The sequence below is a fragment of the Eleutherodactylus coqui genome, chromosome 4 (genome assembly GCF_035609145.1).
Source record: "Eleutherodactylus coqui strain aEleCoq1 chromosome 4, aEleCoq1.hap1, whole genome shotgun sequence".
Classification (NCBI taxonomy): Eukaryota; Metazoa; Chordata; class Amphibia; order Anura; family Eleutherodactylidae; genus Eleutherodactylus; species Eleutherodactylus coqui.
The window spans coordinates 194,779,183-194,802,255 of record NC_089840.1 but is presented as its reverse complement, the minus strand read 5'-3'; the positions used below and the strand labels follow the sequence as shown (position 1 = coordinate 194,802,255).

The 23,073-nt window shown below is 43.5% G+C and overlaps 1 protein-coding gene across 1 annotated transcript in view; it reads right to left on the bottom strand.

The window, feature by feature from the left end:
- Positions 1-23,073, bottom strand: part of ZSWIM8 (zinc finger SWIM-type containing 8) — an 86,559-nt gene that overhangs the window by 5,348 nt on the left and 58,138 nt on the right. Inside the window, exons 15-23 of the mRNA XM_066600512.1 lie at positions 20,878-21,002; positions 18,913-19,147; positions 16,724-16,873; positions 14,592-14,814; positions 14,212-14,501; positions 10,397-10,620; positions 9,478-9,951; positions 6,027-6,195; positions 3,606-3,782 (exon numbers count right to left, since the gene is read on the bottom strand). Coding sequence (XP_066456609.1) covers positions 3,606-3,782; positions 6,027-6,195; positions 9,478-9,951; positions 10,397-10,620; positions 14,212-14,501; positions 14,592-14,814; positions 16,724-16,873; positions 18,913-19,147; positions 20,878-21,002 — 2,067 coding nt within the window. The remainder of the gene's footprint in view (positions 1-3,605; positions 3,783-6,026; positions 6,196-9,477; positions 9,952-10,396; positions 10,621-14,211; positions 14,502-14,591; positions 14,815-16,723; positions 16,874-18,912; positions 19,148-20,877; positions 21,003-23,073) is intronic.

Genomic DNA, 23,073 nt, shown 5'->3' with positions numbered 1-23,073 from the left:
TGGCTCTTCAGCCCTATGGTGAACACACTGCCTTCTGTTACAGCCAAATATTCAACATTTCGACTCATCAGTCCAGAGCAGTGTTTCTCAACTCCAGTTCTCAGGGACCACCAACAGGTCATGTTTTCAGGATGTCCTATAGTAAGAACACCTGTGGCAATGTCTGAGGCACTGACAATAATTACATCACCTGTGCAATATTGAGGAAATCCTAAAAACATGACTTGTTGGTGGGCCCTGAGGATTGGAATTGAGAAACACTGGTCTAGAACACCTGCTGCCATTTTTCTGCACCCCAGCTCCTGTGTTTTCGTGTATAGCCGAGTCGCTTGGCCTTGTTTCTACGTCGAAACTACGGCTATATTGTCCACAATACTTTCATGAAGACCACTTCTGACCAGACTTCTCCGAGCAGTAGATGGCTGCACCTGGGTCTCACAGGTTTTTGCCACTTATGAGCCGATGGCACTACTGAATATCTTCTGATTTTGAACGGAAGTAAGCATGATGAAGGGAAGCAAGCATGATCTGCATTTCAACTGCTGCACTAAGTTTCCTTGACTGACCAACATCGCCCATTTCTTTGTGCTTCTTCAAAAGAGCATGGATAGCATATCTTGAAACCTCTTTGCCTGGAAGAGGTCTTGCAGATGCAGTATAACTACCTTGTGTCTTGTTCAGTCTTTCCATGGTGTATGATGTGTGACATGAAACTGTCTTCCACAACCTCACCTTTGTGGCAGAGTTTGGCTGTTCCTCACCTAGTTTTAATCCTCCTACACAGTTGTTTATTTTTCAGTTAATGACTGTATTTCAACCTACATATGAAAAGGATGATCGTTATCACCTCGATTGTATAATTGGTTGCTTATACACTTGACTGTAATTCTACAAATACCCTGAAGTGTAGCTAGAAGAATTGATGCTGTTGTGAAGGTAAAAGGCGGTCACACCAAATATTTATTTGATTTAGATTTCCTTTTTGTTTGTTTACTTTGCATTTTGTTAATTGACAAACTAGTAACACTTCTATTTTTGAATGCAATCTTAATTTTTTACTGAATGCAACATTTTTTCCACACCTGCTGGAACCTTTGCACAGTAATATATTATATATTGTGCTGGTTATTACATTTGTAAAAGGCTCATTTGGGAGCCCAAACCTTGTATCTTCACATGTAGTGAATACGCCAGGAGGCATCCACTTCTCCACAAAGTCTGTCCTGTTGCCGGATGTTACACGCACACAAATTCTAGTGCAGTCATCAGAATAAACGGCTTATCAGTTCCTGAAAACTTGCACTTCTGCTTTAAAATGAGATTGTAATTGTGGTGGAACTATATTATTAACATTACTTCCTATTTATCCTCTACAGCGCTGGCCATTTTTAGCTTCGCTGCATTGTCCATTGTGAGCCAGAAGTAACCGGAAATTTACAGCTTGCCTCAACAAAGATTAAGGCTGCCCATACATCTTATAAAGCTGTCGGTCGAACGCTTACTCTGGAGCATCTTTTCCAGAATTACGTATTTTGCCGTTCCTCGGTTATCCCTCCTAGTGATGTACGAATCCTTTAACAACTACCATTCTCTTTGTAACTGGGGTTTTTACACGGTCTTACACCTTATTCACACACCGCAGATTTGATCAGTATTTTGAAGCCAAAACCAGGGATGGATGCAAAAAGAGAAGAGAATGTGGATAACTCTTTCCATTACATTTCCCCTGTGTTTAGGATCCAGTCCTGGCGTTGGATTCAAAATACTGACTGAATCCGCAAAGTGTAAATAAAGCTTTATAGCGCTGACAGTGCCACAGTGTGTAGGGAGCAGCAGCAATAATGGAGACCACCATGCAAGAGTTCTACTTCACTCAAAATACAAGAATTTCCTCAAATACAGTGGATATAGAAAGTCTACACACCCCTATAAAAATGCAGGTTTTTGTCATGTTAAAAAATCTGATACAGTTGAATCATTTCAGATGTATTTCCACCATCACTGTGACCCGTTATCTGTACAATTCCACTGAAAAACAAACTGGAATCATTTGGGGTGCAAAAATAAAATAATGTGGCTGCATAAGTGTTCATACCCTCTTATATTTGGGCATGTGGTTGTGTTCAGAATTAGCCAATCACAACCTCATGATTGATAGTAGTCAGTACTCCGCTGCCGTTATTTACAGGGATTCTGATTCCCCCCCCATATAAAGTTCGGCTCTTCTAGGAGGATTCTCCTGGCGTTTTCTTAGTTGGTCGATAAAGCTCTTGCAGCAAATTAAAGGGATCTGATTGTTGGAAGGTGTCAGTCAGAAGGGGTGAAAATATGTCCAAGGCGTTACATATACCATGGGACACAGTGAAGATGGTCACCAGGAAGTGGGTTACATTTGGCACAACAGCGAAATTACCAAAAACTTGATGTCCCTCACAAAAAGTGATGAAAAGACCAAAAGAAAATTGTTCCGGCAGGTGGCCAATAGGCTGACAGCAACAGTAAAGGAGCTGCAGGAGTTTCTAGCAAGTACTTGTTGTGTAGAGCATGTGACAACCATCTCCAGGATTCTTCATATGACTGGGCTGTGGGGTAAGACAGAACCTTTTCCAACAAAGAAATACATCCAAGCCCAGCTATGTCTTACCAAAACCTCCATCAAGTCTGTCAGAAGTCTGTGGGAGAGCCTGTTATGTCTGAGGAGTCCAAGGTTGGACGTTTTGATCCTAATTCTATGTTTTACGTAAAGCCAGCACTGCACATCACCAAAAGTACACTATACCCACAGCGAAGCATTGTGGACAGAATTATGAACAGTTCCAAATATCAGTCCATTTTGGCACAAAACCTTCAGGCTTCAGCGAAATAGCTGAGGATGAAGAGGAATTTCACCTTTCAGCACGACAACCACACAAAACATTCCTCCAAATTGACAAAAGAATGGTTTTGGAATGGCCCAGCCAGAGCCCAGACCTGAATCCCATTGAAGATCTGTGTGCAACCTTAAGAAGGCACTACTCATAGGACAGATTTGGAGGGAAGACTGGGCAAAGATTGCCAAGTCAAAATGTGCCATGCTGGTAGACACCTACCCAAAAAACTAAATGTTGCCATAAAGTCAAAGCGTACATTAACAAAGTATTAGTTTTTAGGCTGTGTATATTTATGCAAGCACATTTTTTTCCCACCCTAAATGATTTCAGTTTGTTTATGAGTGGAATTGTACAGATAATGGGTCACACCAAAAGGTGGAAATACATCTGAAATGATTCAAGTTTGTGGGATTATTAAACATGACAAAAACATGGCATTTTTGCAGGGGTGTGTAGACTTTTCATATCTGCTGTAGACATGTCAGGGGAGCCACCAGTTGCTCTTTATAGAGGACCTGCCATGGCCTTAGGTCAGCAGGGGGCCGGCTGCATAACTTTTCTCTTCTCCCCCAGTACCCACTCCTGTTAGATTTGTCCCCTGATGCTTTGAATCTGTCCAATGGTCAGCCAGGGGAGCTGTGATAAGAGCGATCTACCACAGAAGATGCAATGCAACACCTGTGCTTTAGTTTAAACATACAAGGGTAAGGCGAGGCCTCTCGTACGTCTACTTACCGACACGATAAGCAGAGTGGAGGTAATGCAAACCCTGTGGACTGACGGGCTGACTGTGCTGCTGCTCATCCTCCGCAGGGAAGCTCCCTGTAACCAGCTGTGCGGGTTGAGTAGTTAGTGTTGTCAGATTAGTGCCTGGGATTGCTGGAAATGTAGTCCCCGTGTGAACACTCCCTACTGGAATCAAGAAAAGGACAAAGACTTACATTTTAAAACCTAATATACAATAAGTCATTTTGCAATAGTAGCTAGGTCAGGTAGGTACAGTGAGACATAATCTTCATTTTCTATTTATGTGACATGACCCTCCGTCCTGAAAAATATCTCCACTTCCTCTGACATCTTGTCCGCAATTTGTTACTTCCTGTCCATAGCCTCCAACATCGTGTGAGCAGTGCATGATGGGAGGACAGGAGGGGAAGCACTGAGCTGTATTGCTCATGTGCAGATCAGAGTGTCAGAGGGTCCTGTCTGTCTGCTTCAGGTTTTTGGTTGGTGCTGGTAAGTTGTAGGACCTGTGAGCTGTGGGCGGAGCTACAGTGCTTGCAGGGAGACTCGCTCTGTGCATGCTGGGAATTGTAGAGAACAGTCTGTTTACAAGCATCCCTTCTGCAGATCAGCAGCTGTACGGGACTAAGGGGGTCCCAGAGTGGCAGGTAAAAGCTACAGGTTCCTACTACCTGGCTGTACCTCCTAGATTTCCGCATTTGCAGAATTTCCACTTTGTGCCTGGAAAACCCCTTTTAACCAAAAAGACATTAGATCATAACACATCTTTACTCCCTGTCAAATGAGATTTTTTCTTTATTTCTAAGGTAAAAGGATCAAAGTTCAGTGAAGACATATTTGTTGCACACATTTTTCTTGCCTTCAGGCAATTCCAGGATCAGAAGTTAAATTCTAACAGTAACTTTTCCTGTACATCCTTGTATTACTTTACTGATCCTTGGAGGCATATACTACAAATATAGTGCTGGCTCGGCACAGCTTGCCTTAGTGATCTGCACACTGGGAGACGTTCTCCACATCCGTACCCTACAGTAATAACTACCTATCCTGCTATAGAGGGTGCCGTCGCACCTGGGCTCCGGTCCCTATAAAAGAAGCATGATATTGGGGATGGACTGTTACAGATTTTACTGTGAGGCCTGGAAGTCATGCTTCCACCATTGTTCTATATACACTTACAGGCGCGCTAAACGCTGTGAAACGCCTCCATTCATTTCAATGGGGCTTCCCAGATGAGCGTTTGAGCGCAGCGTTTTTAATAACGTGATTTTCAAATGCTGTCTGCTTTATTTTTAATGCCTTTCAGCCATTTTTAACGCACCTCAACATACATTGCAATGATGGGGTGCGTGTAAAAACGCTGGCAAACGTGTTTGAAAATGCTGTAAAGCACTGCTTTTACAATCGCATGTCTTTACAGACGCCTGTGTGAGAGCAGCCTATCAGAACAAGACCGGTCACTGCGAAGGGGCACAGCACTAAACTTGTGCTCCCGCTCCTGTAAGGCCCGATTCTCGTAACTGGTAATGTTATCGCCAGCTCGTTTGCGCAGGCTGTTTAGACTACACGGTCCTCGTTGAGAATCACACAGTTCTCGGGCACTTATCCTTCCGTGTTTTACATTCTGTTTAAATGGCACAATAAATGCAACAGCCGGCGCCAATTCCTATGCCGGCTGTAACTGAGCGACAAGTAAGAACCTCATGTTACTCATTCGTCGTTCTCTCATTTGTGCACGTTTAAACTAAATGATTATCGTTGAATTTCCTTTGTTTAGACACAACAGTTATGGTTCAGAAAATCGTGCAAATGCTGCATTAATTCTCAGGATAGAGGAACTCAAAAAGGCCATGCCCCATTTGTCTTAAAGTGAAGAGATAGTCATCACCGTATAAGATGTGAGTAGCCCTTTAAATACAGTACTGCTTCGTTCTATTTGATTCCAGTTTTTTCTTTAAAAAAAAAAAAAAAAGTCTGCGTTCAACAGCAGTTTTCAAAACCGCCCTAAATTAGCAAAAATGGAAAATTATAGTGAAGAGAAAAAAAATGCACGAAAAAAAATTTGTATCTGAAATTAAGGAAAAAATATCAAAACTACAGAGTAAATCTCTGTACTGACAGGTTACATTGTATTATACAAGATAAATATTTTCATTTTGGAAAATCAAAACAGCATTAAATAGTTGTGTCCTGATAACGTAGGAGCTGCTTGGCTCCAATACCCCCAGAAGCATAACAAGAGATAACTTCCTTCTGTGCCGCTATCTAAAGTAAATCGGAATGGTTGTTGCTACAGCAACGTGCCTTCCCCACTCTCTGTCTCTGCAGCGCAGGATTACAGCACCACCTAGTGGTACACAACAGTGTCATAGCTATTAGGCAGGCTAAGATGTGTCAGCGGGGTGTACTCACTCGCTACATTAGACGTCAGCGACAGTCCTGCTTCTGTATGATAAGGGTGGACAGCAATCTGTGTCATTGAAGGGACAGGAGCCCCCGGAAAGGACACGGCGGTAGCTGCGATAGAAGGAGTTGTTACTGTGTAAGGATACTGCGCACCGATGAACGCCGGATGAACGCCCTGCAAATAAGAATTACAATCGTTAGCGGTTTTGCATAATCTGAAGCACACGTTAATCACACTGAACTGATTACATTGTATCCGACAAGTTCACAAATGGGTTTTAACAAAAATTCTAAATAATAGCTGGACAGGTTTATATGCGCTACTGCAGGGCCGCAGTAAGGCCGGTGTCACACCTGCGGTGACCAAAATGCGCAGGTGAAATACAGAAATGTGAATGAGCCCAGTGAAATCAATGGGTTCAATTCTCTGCATATACACCCATGTGAAGGAGCACTAAAACCAACAAATATGCAACGCCAATTGCACAAATGAGGCACAAATGCGCTTATGTCGGTGTGACACAACCCTTAAATGCATTTTTCCCAAGGATACATGCAGCCTAGGCCCCTCAGTTCTTGGACGGGGATACGTTTCCTTTCATGGAATATGCTGTTTGTTCATGTGGTTAGCATCTATTTATTAAATCTTTTCTTTTGCCAAAGTCTCGGGTGACAAAAGCCCAGCCCAACGTATCAGATCTGTGGTGGTGACATATGTACCACCAGGGTTTGGGCAGGTTTGTGTTAATTAGTATTTCCTGATATGGAAATCATTTTGTAACCCAGAGCTTTTTTTTGTCCCCAATGAGTTCGCATAAAACAAACGCAATCCTATGCAGACGGCCGCGATTTGGCTGCGCGAAATCTCGTGCGGCAAACAAATCGCGGCATGCTCTATTTCTGTGCGGGGCTCACTCACCGTCCGCCGGCTCCGCTCATGCGCCGGCAGCCGGCACATGAAAGAGCCGGGGCCGCAGAAGCAGGCGAGTGTCACGCTGCTCTCTACAGATGCTCGGGTCCCGCTGCGAGAATTTTGTCTGCAGGCGGCCTTATACAACGGGACATAACTCACTGTGCTTAAATATTGGCTTGTAGACATGTAAACAGAAGAAGACACTGTATAACGCACAAAGTCTTTAAAAATGGATTTTAATTATTTTGAAAAAACGCTCCTCATACCTAATAAATGTTTAGCTTTATGGTATCTCATTTAGTTCTGCTGTATACTGCCGGGTTGCATGAGCGGCAGAAATTTACTTTAGAGCAAGATTTAGAGATATGTTTTACAGCAGAACTCATGGGCCATTCACACAAAGCACAGAAGCTGACCCATTAACGTCTATTGGAGACCTGCGACCTGTGCAGGAAGGGTAGTAGATGAGCTGTGACTGTGAATGGTGGACCCTGTGTTATATATTCATAGGTGTTACATTTCATTGTAATTCTTCCTGTGATAATGAGATGACTGCTGAATACTGATCTCTACAGAACAGTAAGTGTCAGCATATCTTAGTGGCCAGAGTAAAAACTGCAAGAATTCAGGATTCCTTTTTTCAAATATGTTGTTGTTAGCCATTTAGTCGTTCACGACCCTCAGTAACCTTAAAGACTCCCTCCCTCCATGTTTTTCGGTTTTGCACTGCTTCTTTCAGTTGTGGGATATCCATGCCAGTATCAGCTTTAACAGTATTAGCCATCATATTCTTTGGCGTCCAGCTCTTCTTTTACCACTGATCTGTCCAGTGATTTTTCTAGCGACTCTGCTTACATTACATGGCCAAAATACGTGGGTCCGAGTCCGGTCATCTTGCCCTCCAGTGAGACCATATTGGGTCTTACACGATTTAAGACTTCTCTGTTACTCTCGCCATCCAGGGTATACGCAGCAGCTTTCGCCAGCACCACAACTCAAACGCATCAATCCTCCTATCAGCTTCCGCCGTCACAGTCCAGCTTTCACATCCATACATGGCTATGGAAAAAAAATGGTGGTTTGCACTATCCTCCGTTTAGTTGCTATACCGATATCCCTGTGTTTCCAGATTTTGTCCATGTTTAGCTTTTCGCTTCACTACAATGCTATCCTACGTTTTATCTCTGACATAGATTCTCCAGCCTGGTCAATTTTTGAACCAAGGAAGATGAAGTCTCGCACGTATCCTATGACCTCATTGTCGATTTTGATTTGAATTAGGCCATTTTTATAGTTGTCATAGTTTTAGTCTTCTTTAAATTCAGGTAGAGGCCCATTTTTTCACTTTCCGTTTTAATCTTCCATATCAGCTGCTTCACACCTGCTTCTGTTTTTGCAAGCAGAGTTGTGTCATCCGCATAAAGTTGCATGTCCACAGGCGATAGTTCATTGCGTTATCCACGGTAACAATCTGTTCGTGAGTAACACAGTGAACGCTTTCCATAGACTTACTATGGAAAGCGCAGCCCAGACATCCACGAGCGGAGAATCATAGCGATTCTCCTCTCACGGGATTAAAATCGCGGCATGCCGCGGTTCTCCGTGGTGAACCTATCTGTCAGATAGGCTCGACAAGGAGACCAGACAGCTCTCCTCCCTGCGGAATATTGCTAGCGATATTCTGTCACGGCCGTGGACAGGGGGCCTAACGGAGATTGTTGATGTTTCTTCCACCTATTTTCATCCCGATTTCCAATTCGTCTAGGTCCATTTTCCGCATGATCACTTCCGCATATAGGTTAAACAAGAAGGCTGAGAGGATGCAGCCCTGTTGGACGCCTTTGCTGATCCCAAACAAATCTGTGCCGCATACTGTCTTCTCACAGTGGCTTATTGATAGGTATAATGTGATTTTATCAGCTTGACGTGCCGATACGCTCAGCTCTTCTAGGGCATGCCATAGCTTGTCACGGCCGATGCAATCAAAGGCCTAGATGTAGTTGATGAAGCACATGTAGATATTCTTTTGGTATTCTCTAGCTTTTTCCATGATTCATCACAGGTTTGCAATATGGTCGCGGGTGCCGCATCCTCGCTGGAACCCTTCCTGCGCATCGGAGAGCGCAGCTTTAACTACTGGTCTCAGTCTTTCCTGTATATTTTTGAGAAGGATCTTGCGTGCATGCCGAATGAGGGCTATTGTTCTGTAGTTGGAGCAATTCTGGGAGTCGCCTTTCTTTGGTAGAGGGATGAAGACAGATCTTTTCCAGTCATGTGGCCATTGTGTGGATGCCCATACTGCCTGGCACAGTGACAAGTAAATCTAAACATATTACCAAACACTATTAAAAATACGTTTAAGATAAAAACTTGATTTAAATAACAGTTATTAATGTCACATTCCCATTAAAAACAGGCAAATCATATTCTCATCTGAAAACTCCAGGATCAACCTCTCATGGCCTACAGATGATTATGGACATGATGTTTTTGCACATGGCATTAGTGATTATTTTTGTGCCCCACACCTCCCCTTCTGTTTACCTGTGTGTACAATGTTCCGGGAACTGGGAAGACTGTTGGTTGCGGGATTTGCTGGCGAGGAATTCCAATGTACTGTGGATTGCACACAGTGGGTATGTGCGTCTGTAGAGTAGTATAAGGGTGTAATCCCTGGCTGTGTGCATGAGCCATTGCAGTATGCTGCTGGTAGATCGTTGACCCAACTGATATCACCGGGACCACAGTTGCAGCAGTCACTGCAGCTGCCACAGTCACAGTGGAGGTATCTGGTATTATCCGGTTGTCTGTAAGTCCACGCACCACCTCGGGCACAGAACGAGCACCTCCTGTACTGCAGCCAGTAGCGCCTTCTCTTTGTGCTGGAGTGCCTCCCACCATTTGCTCATACAGCCAATACCACTGATGAGCCACTTCAAACAAGACTTCTGGGTAAACGCCTCCTCCTTTGGCTGCATCTTCCACTGCCATGCAAGCCTTCTCTAGCATCAGGTTATCCTAGGAAGAAAAGTAAATTTAGATCAGCTAACAACTTCAACAAGTTTACAAAGACCAAATAAAAATTTGTGGCTTTATAAGATAAACAGTGGTCATCGCCAACAGCCTTCTCGCCCGACACCACCATGTACGCTCGCCAGCTGACCATGGGTGCGTTCAGAATGGAAAGAGTCTCCCAGAATCCTCTGGTAGCGGCTTATCTCCTAAGGAACAAAAGGATCAAGCAAATGAAGTCCAAATGCCCAATCCTAATCTTCCCCAACGTCTCGGTTGGGGAAAGAGTTGGGAGGTTCCCATATACCTTAAATGGTTGGATGGAATTGCTGAAATTGGCAAGTTCAGTCTATATGCATCGGATGTATGTGGCCACCCTTTTCCTCAAGTTAATGCACGAAATAGCGACCATGAGCTACGATACTAATGATGCCTTCCAAGCTGTACATACCTGTTCTTTACACTGTACCAATGCTCTCTGGATCTCATTAGGGTTCAGAGCGTGTGCATGAGGGAGGCAGCTCAGAGCCAATTCCGCAGCTGCTCGAACCATATTGGAATCTCTAGCTCTGGAAGCCCTGTCTGCCAAAGAGGCCACCTCTGGTGGAGTCAGATGTCCATCCCAGCACTCCACAAGAATATTTAGTGCCGCACTTCCAATCTCCATTGCCTGCCCTGAAATACAAAATTATGTAGATCAGTATAAACACACGCAAATAATACAGACTTAATAATCATACTTCATAAAGAAAGCATAGCTGCAGCTGCAAGAATGCAGTGACCAAAGAAATCCCTTCAATGGTGAGGTAATAAATGTAATGTACAATGAGGCCTTAATTAGCTCTGCTAGAGGATAAGATGCAAAAAGTGGGGGTGTTGCATCTTATGCTCTTGCAGTGCAAAGGTAGGCTTCATTCACATAGTGTTCTTCACCACGTTTATGATGTCCGTCCTCGGTTCCATGTTAAATGCTGAAAATGGAATTCAGATAGAACCTTGAACAGAAATTAAAATAGTGGTTATATCTGAAAAAGTGTTCACCTTTTGTTTCTGTTCAGTAATGATAACTAATGGAGCCATTGAGGCTTCCATCTGAAGTCAGAACCCTGAGGTTTACTCCTGTCTCGACCAATCATGGCTAAGATAGCAATACCCCTCCATACAGAGTGGTGGGGCGAACAGGAAACCTGAGCAGGTTTTGCTACACTGTTTCCATAAGTGTAGCAGCAAAGATGCTAGTGTGCCCTAAAAGCAACAGGCTCTTCTGTATGATGCCCTTTTCTCTAGCTCTCCGTTGGGTCTTTGGGCTTATGTTGAACATGCATGAGTAATAAGCTAGTGGAACTCTGAACCCATGTTAACCCTTTCCAATCCAAGTTCCCTGTCACCTGCGCACTCTCCAGCCCTTATTTATTTTCGGTGGAAAAGCGCGTTATGGATTCCTTGGAATTACTCAACATAAATATGAACAGTCATGATGATTTTATTAGTAATTTTGTGAAAATAAACCCTTTCCAATCCAATGTTGAACATCCATCGTCCAACATTAACCTGCGCTAGCAACCCTCTTCCCTCACACCTCCTACGGTCCCTCTCCTCGGTGGTTATCTCCCATCTCGCCACTAAATTCAACCTCTCTCTGACCTCTGGCATTTTTCTCTCCCCTTTCAAACATGCCATCATATCCCCACTGCTAAAGAAACTGACTCTTGACTAGACTGATGCTGCCAACTACCGACTCATCTCAAACCTCCCCAACATCTCCAAACTACTAGAATGCCTGGTTTACTCCCGCCTTATAAGCCATCTATCAGAAAACTCTCCTCTCAACCTCCTATAGTCTGGCTTCCGCCCCCAACACTCAACAGAAACCGCAATTACAAAGGTGTCAAACGACCTTCTGACAGCCAAATTGAGGGATGACTACTATTGATTCTCCTCGATCTCTCCGCAGCATTTGACACTGTTGACCACAAACTCCTCCTCAGTATGCTTCGCTCCATCAGCCTAAAGGACACGGCTCTCTCTTGGTTCTCCTCCTACCTATCTGACTGCTCATTCAGGGTCTCCTTTGCTGGCTCTACCTCCCCTCCTCTTTCCCATGCTGTTGGGGTCCCCCAGGCCTCGGTCCTCGACCCCCTCCTTTTCTCCATCTACACAGCCCCTATTGGACAAACCATCAGGAGATTTGGCCTCCAATACCACCTCTACGCTGACGACACCCAGCTATACACCTCTTCCCGTGACATCTCTGCACCTTTCCTCCAAAACATCACCGACTGTCTGTCCGCTGTCTCTAACACTATGTCCTCTAAAACTGAACCTCTCAAAAACTGACCTACTGGTGTTTCCACCCTCCACTAACTGACCTCATCCTGACATCTCCATCTCAGTATGTGACACCACCATAACTCCCAGACAGCACGCCCGCTGCCTTGGGGTCATATTCAACTCTGATCTTTCCTTTACCCACTTCATCCAATCTGTGGCCCGAACATGTCAGCTGCACCTCAAGAACATCGCAAGAATCCGCCCTTTCCTCACCGTGAACACGCTAAAAACACTCACTTTTGGCGTCATCTACTCTCGCCTCAACTATTGCAACTTGCTGCTGATCGGCTTCCATTGCTCCAGACTGTACCCTCTCCAATCCATCCTGAATGCGGCAGCCAGGCTCATCTTCCTGTCCAGCCGCTACTCAGACGCCTCTGCCCTATGCTGGTCACTGCACTGGCTGACCGTCAAATACAGAATTCAATTTAAACTCACTACCTTCGTCCATAAAGCTCTCCATAGCACCGTGCCGCCCTACATTGCCTCCCTCATCTTAATCCACCACCCAGCCCGGCCCTCCGCTCTGCTAACGAAATCAGACTGAGTGCCACTAATTCGAAACTCTCATTCCTGCCTCCAAGACCCCTCCAGAGCAGCAATATTCCTCTGGAACGCACTACCCAAAACTATCGCGCAATCTCTGATTCACAAAACCTCAGGCATGCTCTAAAAACATACCTCTTTAGGGAGGCATACCCCATCCCCTAAACCAAACCCCTCTGTACTCCGGCTGATAACATGCTCCCTGTCCTACTGACTGCAATCCCTGCTAGCCACCATCAAGTGCCCCTGCAGTCACACCGATTCTGCCGTCACATGGCTTAATGTGACCATTGTTTGTGTATAGCATCCCACACTCTCCACCTCGCCATACCGGGCACATCTCCAGCCCCTTTACCTTCTGTATCACCCCACTACTTGTAGTATGTAAGCTCGTTGGAGCAGGACTCTCACTCCTATTGTTTCCATCAACTGATTACTATGTAACTGTGGTTTTTGTATTTTTTTACTTTTGTCTTCCTGTATCCCCTGTTTTTGTAAGTGCAGCGGAATAGGTTTGGCACTATATAAAGATTATTATTATTAATACTATTTCCCTGCATAGCTGACACATTTCTAACAGTATGAGCTCTGATATTGGAGGCTGTTCTGCATATGTATGTTACAGTATACAGGACAGCGCTCCGATGTCATATGTATGTTACAGTATACAGGACAGCGCTCCGATGTCATATGTATGTTACAGTATGCAGGACAGCGCTCCAGCAAGGAAACCTTAATGTCGGGTGAGGGACGACACTGGATTGAAAAGAGTTAATCTAAATCTTTATTCAATTTCTTTACACCAAATCTTTCCCTTCCAATCGTAGCAATCTGGAAATGATACGGGGAGCATTTTTTCCCTGCTTTGCAGTGTCCCGAGTGCTGCATTTTTTGCCTCTTCCTTAGACCACCTGCACATGGCAAAGAAGGTGTCATTTCCCATCTTTTATCTGTACTGCGGATGGACCTGGCGCCTCGTCATCGGACATGCGCAGTACAGATTTTTTTTTTTCCCGCAATCTGTCTGCAGTGTTAATCGCGGACGGCCCACGGGTCAGACGGCCTCCTATTGATTTTTAATGGAAGACATCCACGCAAAAATACAGCATGCTGTGCCATTCTTCCTGCTGTGCCCTTCTATGTCCTCATAGCATCTCAGAGTTAAGCAAAGCTCCCCATTGTTTGTCCTACATTATACCCAGAATCATTTCATTTCCAGCTCACCTGTAAACATTCATCCCACTAGAACTTAGGGAATACCCTGCCCTACTCGTGCATACCCCCACATATATAAGTGCAATATTAATCAGAACATTTACACATCCCCATCCATGCAGTACAGAAGATGAATAAGAACAACATGCCGATGAAGCATTCATTAATTCTCACCAGTTATCCAGGAAACATGTGAAGAGTAGGTTCTAGACAGCCAGTTTGGAGACACAAAATTGTGAAGGCCCAGAGCGTAGAGACCAATCTCAAAGGCACAAAGGTGCAGGTTGCGATGGGGTCCTTGGTGTCCACCGCTGGAGGATGGATGCGTAAAAATGGAAGTGCTGCTGTTCCCACCTGCTTTTATGAGGACAGTCTTGGCCAGCTCGAAATAGAAGTGTGCAGCTGCTTCAGAGGGTTGATTAGGGACATGGGGGGCATGGCTCTCCAAACGGCGCCCTTTGTATCTGGACAATTGAAACAACCAAGTAATTTACCCAAAATGTTATTTTTACTATAAGAAAGACCATTGCGTGTATATTTTATTAAGCGCTTACCTTCCAACTTCTACTGTCTTGGCTCTGGCTCCACCACTTGCCCTCCTGCTCCCACTGGATGATGATGATCCGAGTGAGTCACTTGAGGAGCTGCTGATGCTATCACTGTCCTGCCCTCGTCCCCAAGGGGTAGCACCCCAACCTCCACGCAGTGGTCGGCGACTTAGTGTTGGGGAGCTGTCGGATGTAGTTTCTGGTGCGCTGCTATCAATGCTGGCCATTCCTTTTATTCAAAAAACATTTTTTAAAAATGCATTTTATATATTGAAAATATCCAAAACATTAAAATGTCCTGTTTAGAATGTCTTCAGGTAATGTTCAGATTTCATTTTAGAAATACAAGAGTAATTTTATCCTACTACTATAATGGATATTACTCATATGAACAATGTTTTATCCCTTTAAAGAAAAGGAACAACGGCCAGTGCAGTATGAAAAAAATCCTCTGCGCTCTCGACTTCTTATTTTCTTATTAGGTCGTTTTATTTCTCCAAAAAGGAAAATGTACACAAGAGGCAGAAAATAGCCCAAGGAATGTGGATGGAGAAAACACACTGCCTACCACTGGCTAAGTAAATGTAATAATGCGTTTCGGCGCTCTAGGCGCCTTTTTATGCCTAGAGCGCCAAAACCGTTATTACATTTGTTTAGCCAATGGAACAGAGTGGGTTTTCTCGATCCTCATTCTTAGGGCTAGTTTCTGCCTCTTGTGTGCATTTGCTTTTTGGAGAAATAAAACAACCTAAAATAAGAAGTCGAGAGCGCAGAGGAGTTTTTTTTCATACTGCACTGGCAGTTATTTTTCTTTGGACTATCACCCTTCCACCCATCGGTGTTTGGGTCCCCTCTCGCTGCCACCTGCATCCTTGAATGTCACAGACCAGGAGTGACTTCTGTCTTCATGCCAAATATACCAGGACTACAGGTGCTGAGCGGGTGAATCCCCGTCTGGCGCTAGGTGAGTCAACTTCTCCAACAGGAGTGTTTTTCTGATATCTACTTTTTAAGATCCCTTTGCCACTTTCCCATACATTTCTATCATCCCTATAAAGGCTATTCTGAACCATGAAAAAGGCTCAGATCATTGGATATGGCTAAAACTCTACACTCAAAATGAGTGAATAAATTATACTTTTTTTTTCACTGTATATGTTGGCGAGCTGCAATTTCTTTGCCTACAACACACATGTAATCTGCCAAAACACAGGGTAAAAAGATATATACATATATTATACTTTATTTCATATACACACACACACACAAAAAGGAGAAATAGTGTCCTATCAATCTATATATGGGTACAGATGCCTGTAGTCACAATAGTATATAAATATACAGATACAAGGATCATAAATACATAGTGAAATACCTATACACACGCCATACACACATAGTAGTTTGCCCTGTAAAGGGGTGCGGTAGTTATATCTGTATATTAATGTACTATTGTGATTACAGATACCTGTAGCCGTGTACAACCGATTGAAACTTTTTCCTTTATATATCTGTGTGTGTAACTATATGCACTTTTTACTGTATTTTTTGCACATGCAAATTGTACGCATTTAAGCGTGCAAAAGGACACACAACAATGTTCTGAGACATTGAAATGGTCAAATTAGTTTAAGGAGTTCAATATGTGGTCTTTCTCTGCGCAAATCGGCAGGAAAATAGAGCATGCTGTGTATTTTTTTTTTGTGCGAATAAACCGCGTACGCAAAATATGCGCATATGACCAAACAATTCAATGTGTTCTACTATCTGCATACAAATTTACTCATGTGAATCCAGCCTAAGGGTCAAAATTAAGAGTGGACTGTAAGGGAAGGAAAGACTCTTTTTTTGCTTTTTCCTAAATTCACTCCTTGTTTTGGCTTCACAGACCGCACCAATATAAAAGACATATAAAAGCTCAGAATTCTTTTGCTACTTCTCATACCGTTTCACCAGCGCATCTTCAGCACACAATTCACAATTCGCAGCTTGGCTTAGAGCAACAGTACAAATGAGGCGACTCTCATGCCTTTACAAGAGTGAGTGACCATTATAGAAGCATATTGCAACCCCTAATTATATCCATAACACAACATACACAATGCAGAAAGTATCATTGTCAACCGAAAGCCAATTACCAGTATGCTTTTTTTTCTGACGGACTGGTGAACCCCAACACCTCCCATTATATCCTCCTCTGTTTCCCAATGCGAGGCGGCTTGGAACCTTTCCTTCCTGTTTGTACACTTGTGCTTCCACTGGTTCATTGCTGGTCTTCTGGGAGCCATCTGTAACACAGACACATACAGCAATATTGTAGCAGGTAACCTATACATCCATTCACAAAATACTTAAAGGGGTTGTCCCGCGCCGAAACGTTTTTTTTTTTTTTTCCAATAGCCCCCCGTTCGGCGCGAGACAAACCCGATGCAGGGACTTAAAAAAAAAAAAAAGGACAGTGCTTACCTGAATCCCCGCGCTCCGGTGACGTCTTACTTACCTGGTGAAGATGGCCGCCGGGATCTTCACCCTCGGTGGACCGCAGGGCTTCTGTGCGGTCCATTGCCGATTCCAGCCTCCTGATTGGCTGGAATCGGCACGTGACGGGGCGGAGCTACGAGGAGCCGCTCTTAGGCATGAGCGGCCCCATTCAGAAAAGAAGACGACCGGACTGCGCAAGCGCGTCTAATCGGGCGATTAGACACTGAAAATTAGACGGCACCATGGAGACGAGGACGCTAGCAACGGAACAGGTAAGTGAATAACTTCTGTATGGCTCATAATTAATGCACAATGTACATTACAAAGTGCATTAATATGGCCATACAGAAGTGTATAACCCCACTTGCTTTCGCGGGACAACCCCTTTAACTAGGATATTCAGTTGCAAGGACTAGTGCATGGTTCATGGCAAAAGGTGAATGTCTATGCATCATCACCAAGCCAAAGTAATGAAAAAATAGGCCCCATTGGAAAGTTAATGCGAACTTAAAAAGAATGTTCTAAAATGGATTCTGATATTTAGAGATTTTCTTTGTTAGATCATGCAAAACATCAATTTGCAATTGGAAACATTTGTTTAAAAAAAAAGATTCTTCTATCGAGGACAGTTACATAGTATCACGGCACCACTTCGTGTTCTTTTGGTTTGCTCTCAGAGCGTCCACTTAACGTATTCAGTTAGAAGAAACTGCTTTCGGTGTGCCAATTTGTACCATTTGGCCTGAACATCAAGAGGAATCATCCCGACATCTGCGCACAAGAGGGTCTGGGAGGTGGGACTGAGCTACTAAGCATGTGAGACCACCAGCACTAACATTAAGTGAACCTTCTGAGAAGGAATCAAAAGAACATCAGGTGTCGTCAGAATTTAAAGGTTTCGTTCTTACCGCTACTGATTTCAATGGGGCTTTTAAAAACAGAAAGCTTTCCGCTTGTTTCGGTTCCATTAGGTTTTCGCTTTTTTTAAAGAAAAAATAGCACCAGAAACTGCGCTATTTGTTCTGTATAAAAACCAAAAGCCTCATGAAATTGAAGCAAACGGAAAGCTTTTAGTTTTTAAAAACCCTATGGAAATCAATGGTGGTAACAACACAACAGTTTTTAACTCCGTCGCTACTCCAAAAATGGCAGAGACAGAAAGTCAGAACACAGATAAAACACTAATAAGAATAAGCCCTTACTGTGCACTGCGCCATTCCTCTACTATTCTTGCTAGAGATTGTCCAACCACCTATTCACTTATGGTTCATTTACACAAGATGAGCTGTCAGGCAAACGATGCCCAGCAGCTCGTCCCAGTGAGGGTGGCTGATGTGCTGTTACACATTAGCGAGCATCAATGGCATCGCTTACAGCTCTGCCAAAATGGAGGTAAAGAGGTGGCCAGGGAGTGTTCTCCCTCCACCCGCCCGCCTCCATTCACAGTAAGCAGACAGGTTGTTCAGAAGTGACCGACTGCTGTTTACACTGAATGGCACATTATTCAGTTTTCTACATGCATTTACACGAGCCGATCATCTAAATTCCCACAGGAGCGTTGGAACTTGAATGATCTTGAACAATAATTGTACCACGTAAAAGGACCATTACTTAGCCATTTCCTCCCATTCATCTCAATAAAGAGGTGATAAAAGTAGGAAATGGGCCGTTAATAGACAAAGAATAGCCTAGGACAATGTGAGCAGTGCAGTGTCTATAAAGTGTAATAGCATTGGGCATTACATTATCAACGTGTTTGTAATGTTAAAGATGATGTAAAGAATAGAGCTGCTTCTCCGCTTCAATGGGCGGTAGGAAAAAAAAAATAGTAGGATGAGTAAGGTACCCTGCGTGTTCTTCTCTGAGAAGTTTTCGGCAATCCCTCCATGGACTGTAGTGGTCACACCTGGCTGCTGGTGAGGGGCCGGGCTACCTGATATTAGAATGGCTGTTGTGGACTGGGAAGCATGCTTGGAGGGAGACTTTTGACTGGCGGTCGTTGGTTTACTGGAAGAGTAGAAGGAGCTCAGAGTTTGAGGTTTGTGAGTTTGACTTTCACGATCCAGCAGCTTGTCCAGAATCTGGATGTTAGAGGGAAAAGACAAAGCAAAATACAGTAAGCATCCAAGCAAAGTAAATGGCTAAGAGTACATGCTTCAAGGGATTTTTCCATGGACTCAGAGATGGCCTATTGCTAGGATATGTTCATCACTTACTGACTGTTGGTGGTCTGACCTCCGGGATTCCCACCAATGATTAGAACACATAAGTAAGGTAAGTTCAGTCTGAGTACATCCTTGTGCAGAGACTGAAGGGGCCGCTTCATTCAAGTGAACGTGGGCACTCTAATAGTTAGATGTCCCACTAACATCTTACTATCTAATAGGATATTCCAGTAATAGCTTATCACTTTTTGTAAAGGGATAACCGCTGTAATAGGGGATAAAATATATATTTACCGCAACTAGCAACACTTACAAGACACGTTCAGTATTTCATACTTTTTCTACAATTCGGGACATTTTCACATCATGTTTGAACATTATGTTGGGATATACACTGCTAAAACTTCTTAACACATACGTCATATACCTAAAGGGCCCCATTGCATGCCAATACAGAATCTTTTTGACATACGTTGGTGAGGTATGTGTACAATAAGTATATGTTTGATATGTATGGAATAGCACGGTAGACGACACTATCCCATTTAGAAGCATCCAGTAAAACCTTGGTACTGTATGCTATACTCGTTTTGTAAATGGTTAACCTCTGGGCAACATATGCCTCTGTATACCTATAGAAAGGCATATATTAGAGCCTTCAGTCAGGTATATATGTCAGAGGAAATACTCCTGATCAGGGTTACCAACCGTCCAGAAATTCTTGAACAGCTCGTAAAAATAGAAGCGTGCAGGATTTTTGGATATGTTGTCCATAAAAAAAAAAAAATCATGTTGACATCCCTGCTTCTAATACAGTGATGAGAGGCTGTGAAGTAGACAGAGCTTTGGGCTACTAGGTATATATGCTTACAGCAGGAGGGTAGGGCAATTAATCAAAGTTCATTTTAATAATCGTGATTTTGCAGGGTCTTAATTTTAACTTTTGGCAGAATTATAAAATTGAGATTAGCACTGCCCCTGTGAATCGGAGGGGGGGGGGCAAGAGGGGTGTGCAGGACACCAAGGAGCGGGCTGTGATGACTGGGGGGTGAGATCCTATATGGAGGCTATGATGGGGTATATACATAGTACATGGGGAAAGCTAGGATGGCTAGGGATGTGGGACCCCCATTCTTCATGTGTATATAACTGAATTTCATACCCCATTCTTTTACATAAGTGAATCACATACACAGCAATTCCTTGATAAGTATTACTATTAGAATTGTTCCTATCTATCTATCTAGGAATTGCTGTGTATGCGATTCCCTCATGTAAAAAATTGTCTTGGTATTTTAACTTGTTAAGCAACAAAAAAGGATTAAAAAAATCAAAAAGGAAAAAAAAAAAAAGATTAATTTTTGGGCACCCCCCCCCCCCCCCCCCCCTCGCCTACAAGAGAGTAATCTGAACAGTCCATATTGGACTAATTAGAGACAAACGGCTGCAGAAGTCACCCATCAGCTCATGTCTGCATAAAGCTCGGTCTCTGACTAGCGGGTTTGTTTTATCTGTACTTTCTCAAGAAGAATGAACTATACAGCAGGTTCTCTCTGTTTAACGGTTCTGCTTCCCTAACTGGCAAAAGACGCGCACACACAGTGATGTACTGAATATATTGCTGTTGGCATCGGTTCTTTGAATACCTTTTTCAGCTTGGATTGATCATCTTTGTAGGTAATCATTAGAGCTAGTGCCAAATCACCCTTCTCTCTTCTCGTTCCCTCACAAAGCAAAGGATGCTCGGCTTCGCTGACTGTCGTCTTCATGCCTGAGCAACAGGTTAGAACAAAAGCAATTAAAGCCTGATTTTCATTTCAGTGTTTATACCGATATACACAAGACAGAATATAAAAATGGAATTTCAAAGCTGCTGCTATTCACCACGATATAAACCATCTGCTACATGTTTAATGACGGAAGAAGAAAAACCACCATTACAACAAGAGCCTGGATAATGTCGCTGTCTGAAGGATAGCTGGGATTCTAAACAGTAGTTGACAAGTCAGAGGTTTGAATCAATGGGGATCCAGGTGGTGAGACATTCCCTGATCGCTGGGGCCAGGAGCATAAGCCTGACCATTGTGCCACTTTGACTTTTTTTTACTTTCTTCCCAACCCTGCCTTTCGAAGGCCAATTTCACATCTAAATTGAAACCTCTGGTCGGCAGTTCAAATGCAGATCCAGCTAAAAATACCGGAAGAAGTGCTGCATACAGAGCTTTTTCTTCCATCTAAAAACTGGGCAGCTGAGCGGAAAGCCGGCGGACCCCAAGTATAGCCAATGGGGTCTATCTGATACGGTTCACTTCCAAATGGAGCAGGAAAGCAGAAGGCTTGCTGCAGATGTGAAACCACCCAAAGGCCACTCTCGCAAAATGACACGTGGCATGTCCTATTTTAGGCGTTTTAGTGCTAATTCTGAGCCCATTGAAAAGAATGGGGTGCGCAATTGCACACGTAAAAATTGAATTTTTTTACTTTCTCTATGCAGGTTGCTATGCCACTGGGAGAGGGGGGGGGGGGGGGGGGGGAGTCATAATTTCATCAGCTTGCTGGTCTGCATTCTTCCTGTGCAAAAGTCAACTGCAGGATAGGTCATCAGCAGTAGATCAGCAGGTGTCTACCGCCTGGGAACCCGCCAATCAACTGTACACTGGGCTGGTGTACTTGTGCAACAAGCTAATTTCTGTAGAAAACAGATAACTCCATTCTCAATACAGTGGCCAGGCTTGGTATTCCAGACTAAATTCCCATTGAAGTGAATATATATGCAGAAATCAGCGCACCAACCCAGCAAACAGCTGATCTGGGCAGCAGGCCTTCACCGATTTTCTATTGATGGCCTATGCTAAATTTAAGCCATCAGCAGTTGACAACTGGACAACACCTTTAAGGGGTATTTATTGTAGGACATCAATCATTTGTTCCTTAAGGATATGTAAAAAATGGCCAAGACAACTGGGTTGGGGGCGTTGGGAAAGAAACATGGGGGTGTTGGGAAAGAGACGTGACACTTCTTGATGCAGATTCCAGGCCAGGGATATCCACACGTGGATTGGCCCACTGAAGAGGAATAAATCAGGTGCATACGGAAATGCAAATCCACAGATTCCTGTCACATATTTTAAAGAAAAGCCTACATGGAAAAAAAAAAAAAAATCAGACATTGATTCACTTGTCTGATCATACCCTAAGGCCTCATGTCCACTAGCGAAATGGAATTGTGGATTCTGCTGTGGATTTTGCCCATAGGGAATCATTGGCCATCCGCGGTCCATTAAATTGATTTTTGCACCCGCGGATGGCATTTTAAAAGAATTGTTTTTTCACGCGCGGGAGAAAAAACGCGGAATGCTCCATTTTGCCGCGGATTCCGCGCGGATCGGCAACATTGCTATCACATTGATAGCAATGCGTGCGGATATCTGCAAGCAAAAAAATACCATTAAAAGCAAATCCGGATTGTATTTTTCTAGTGGACATGAGGCCTTAGAGGGCTTGTTGTGAAAGGGGAAATGTATGAATAGACATTGCAAATAGATTTCAATGGGACGACTCCCTTTTATTATATATTTTCTTTTCCCAGAATATAGTTGCGTATGGATGTACTACAAAAGGGTTTACAATCACCAATAATCATTATTAAAGCATGTCCAACAAATGTTTTTAGACATTAGCTGGAACCAATGATTGCGGTATCATACTATAGACATTACAGTTCAGTTAATGGTTGTTGTTATAGTGTGGGCTCTTAGCAATAATGGTTACATCCGTGGACAGCAACCATTATACTGCTTGGTTAAATATGAAAAACTATTTTATTAAGTGTTACGTATAGC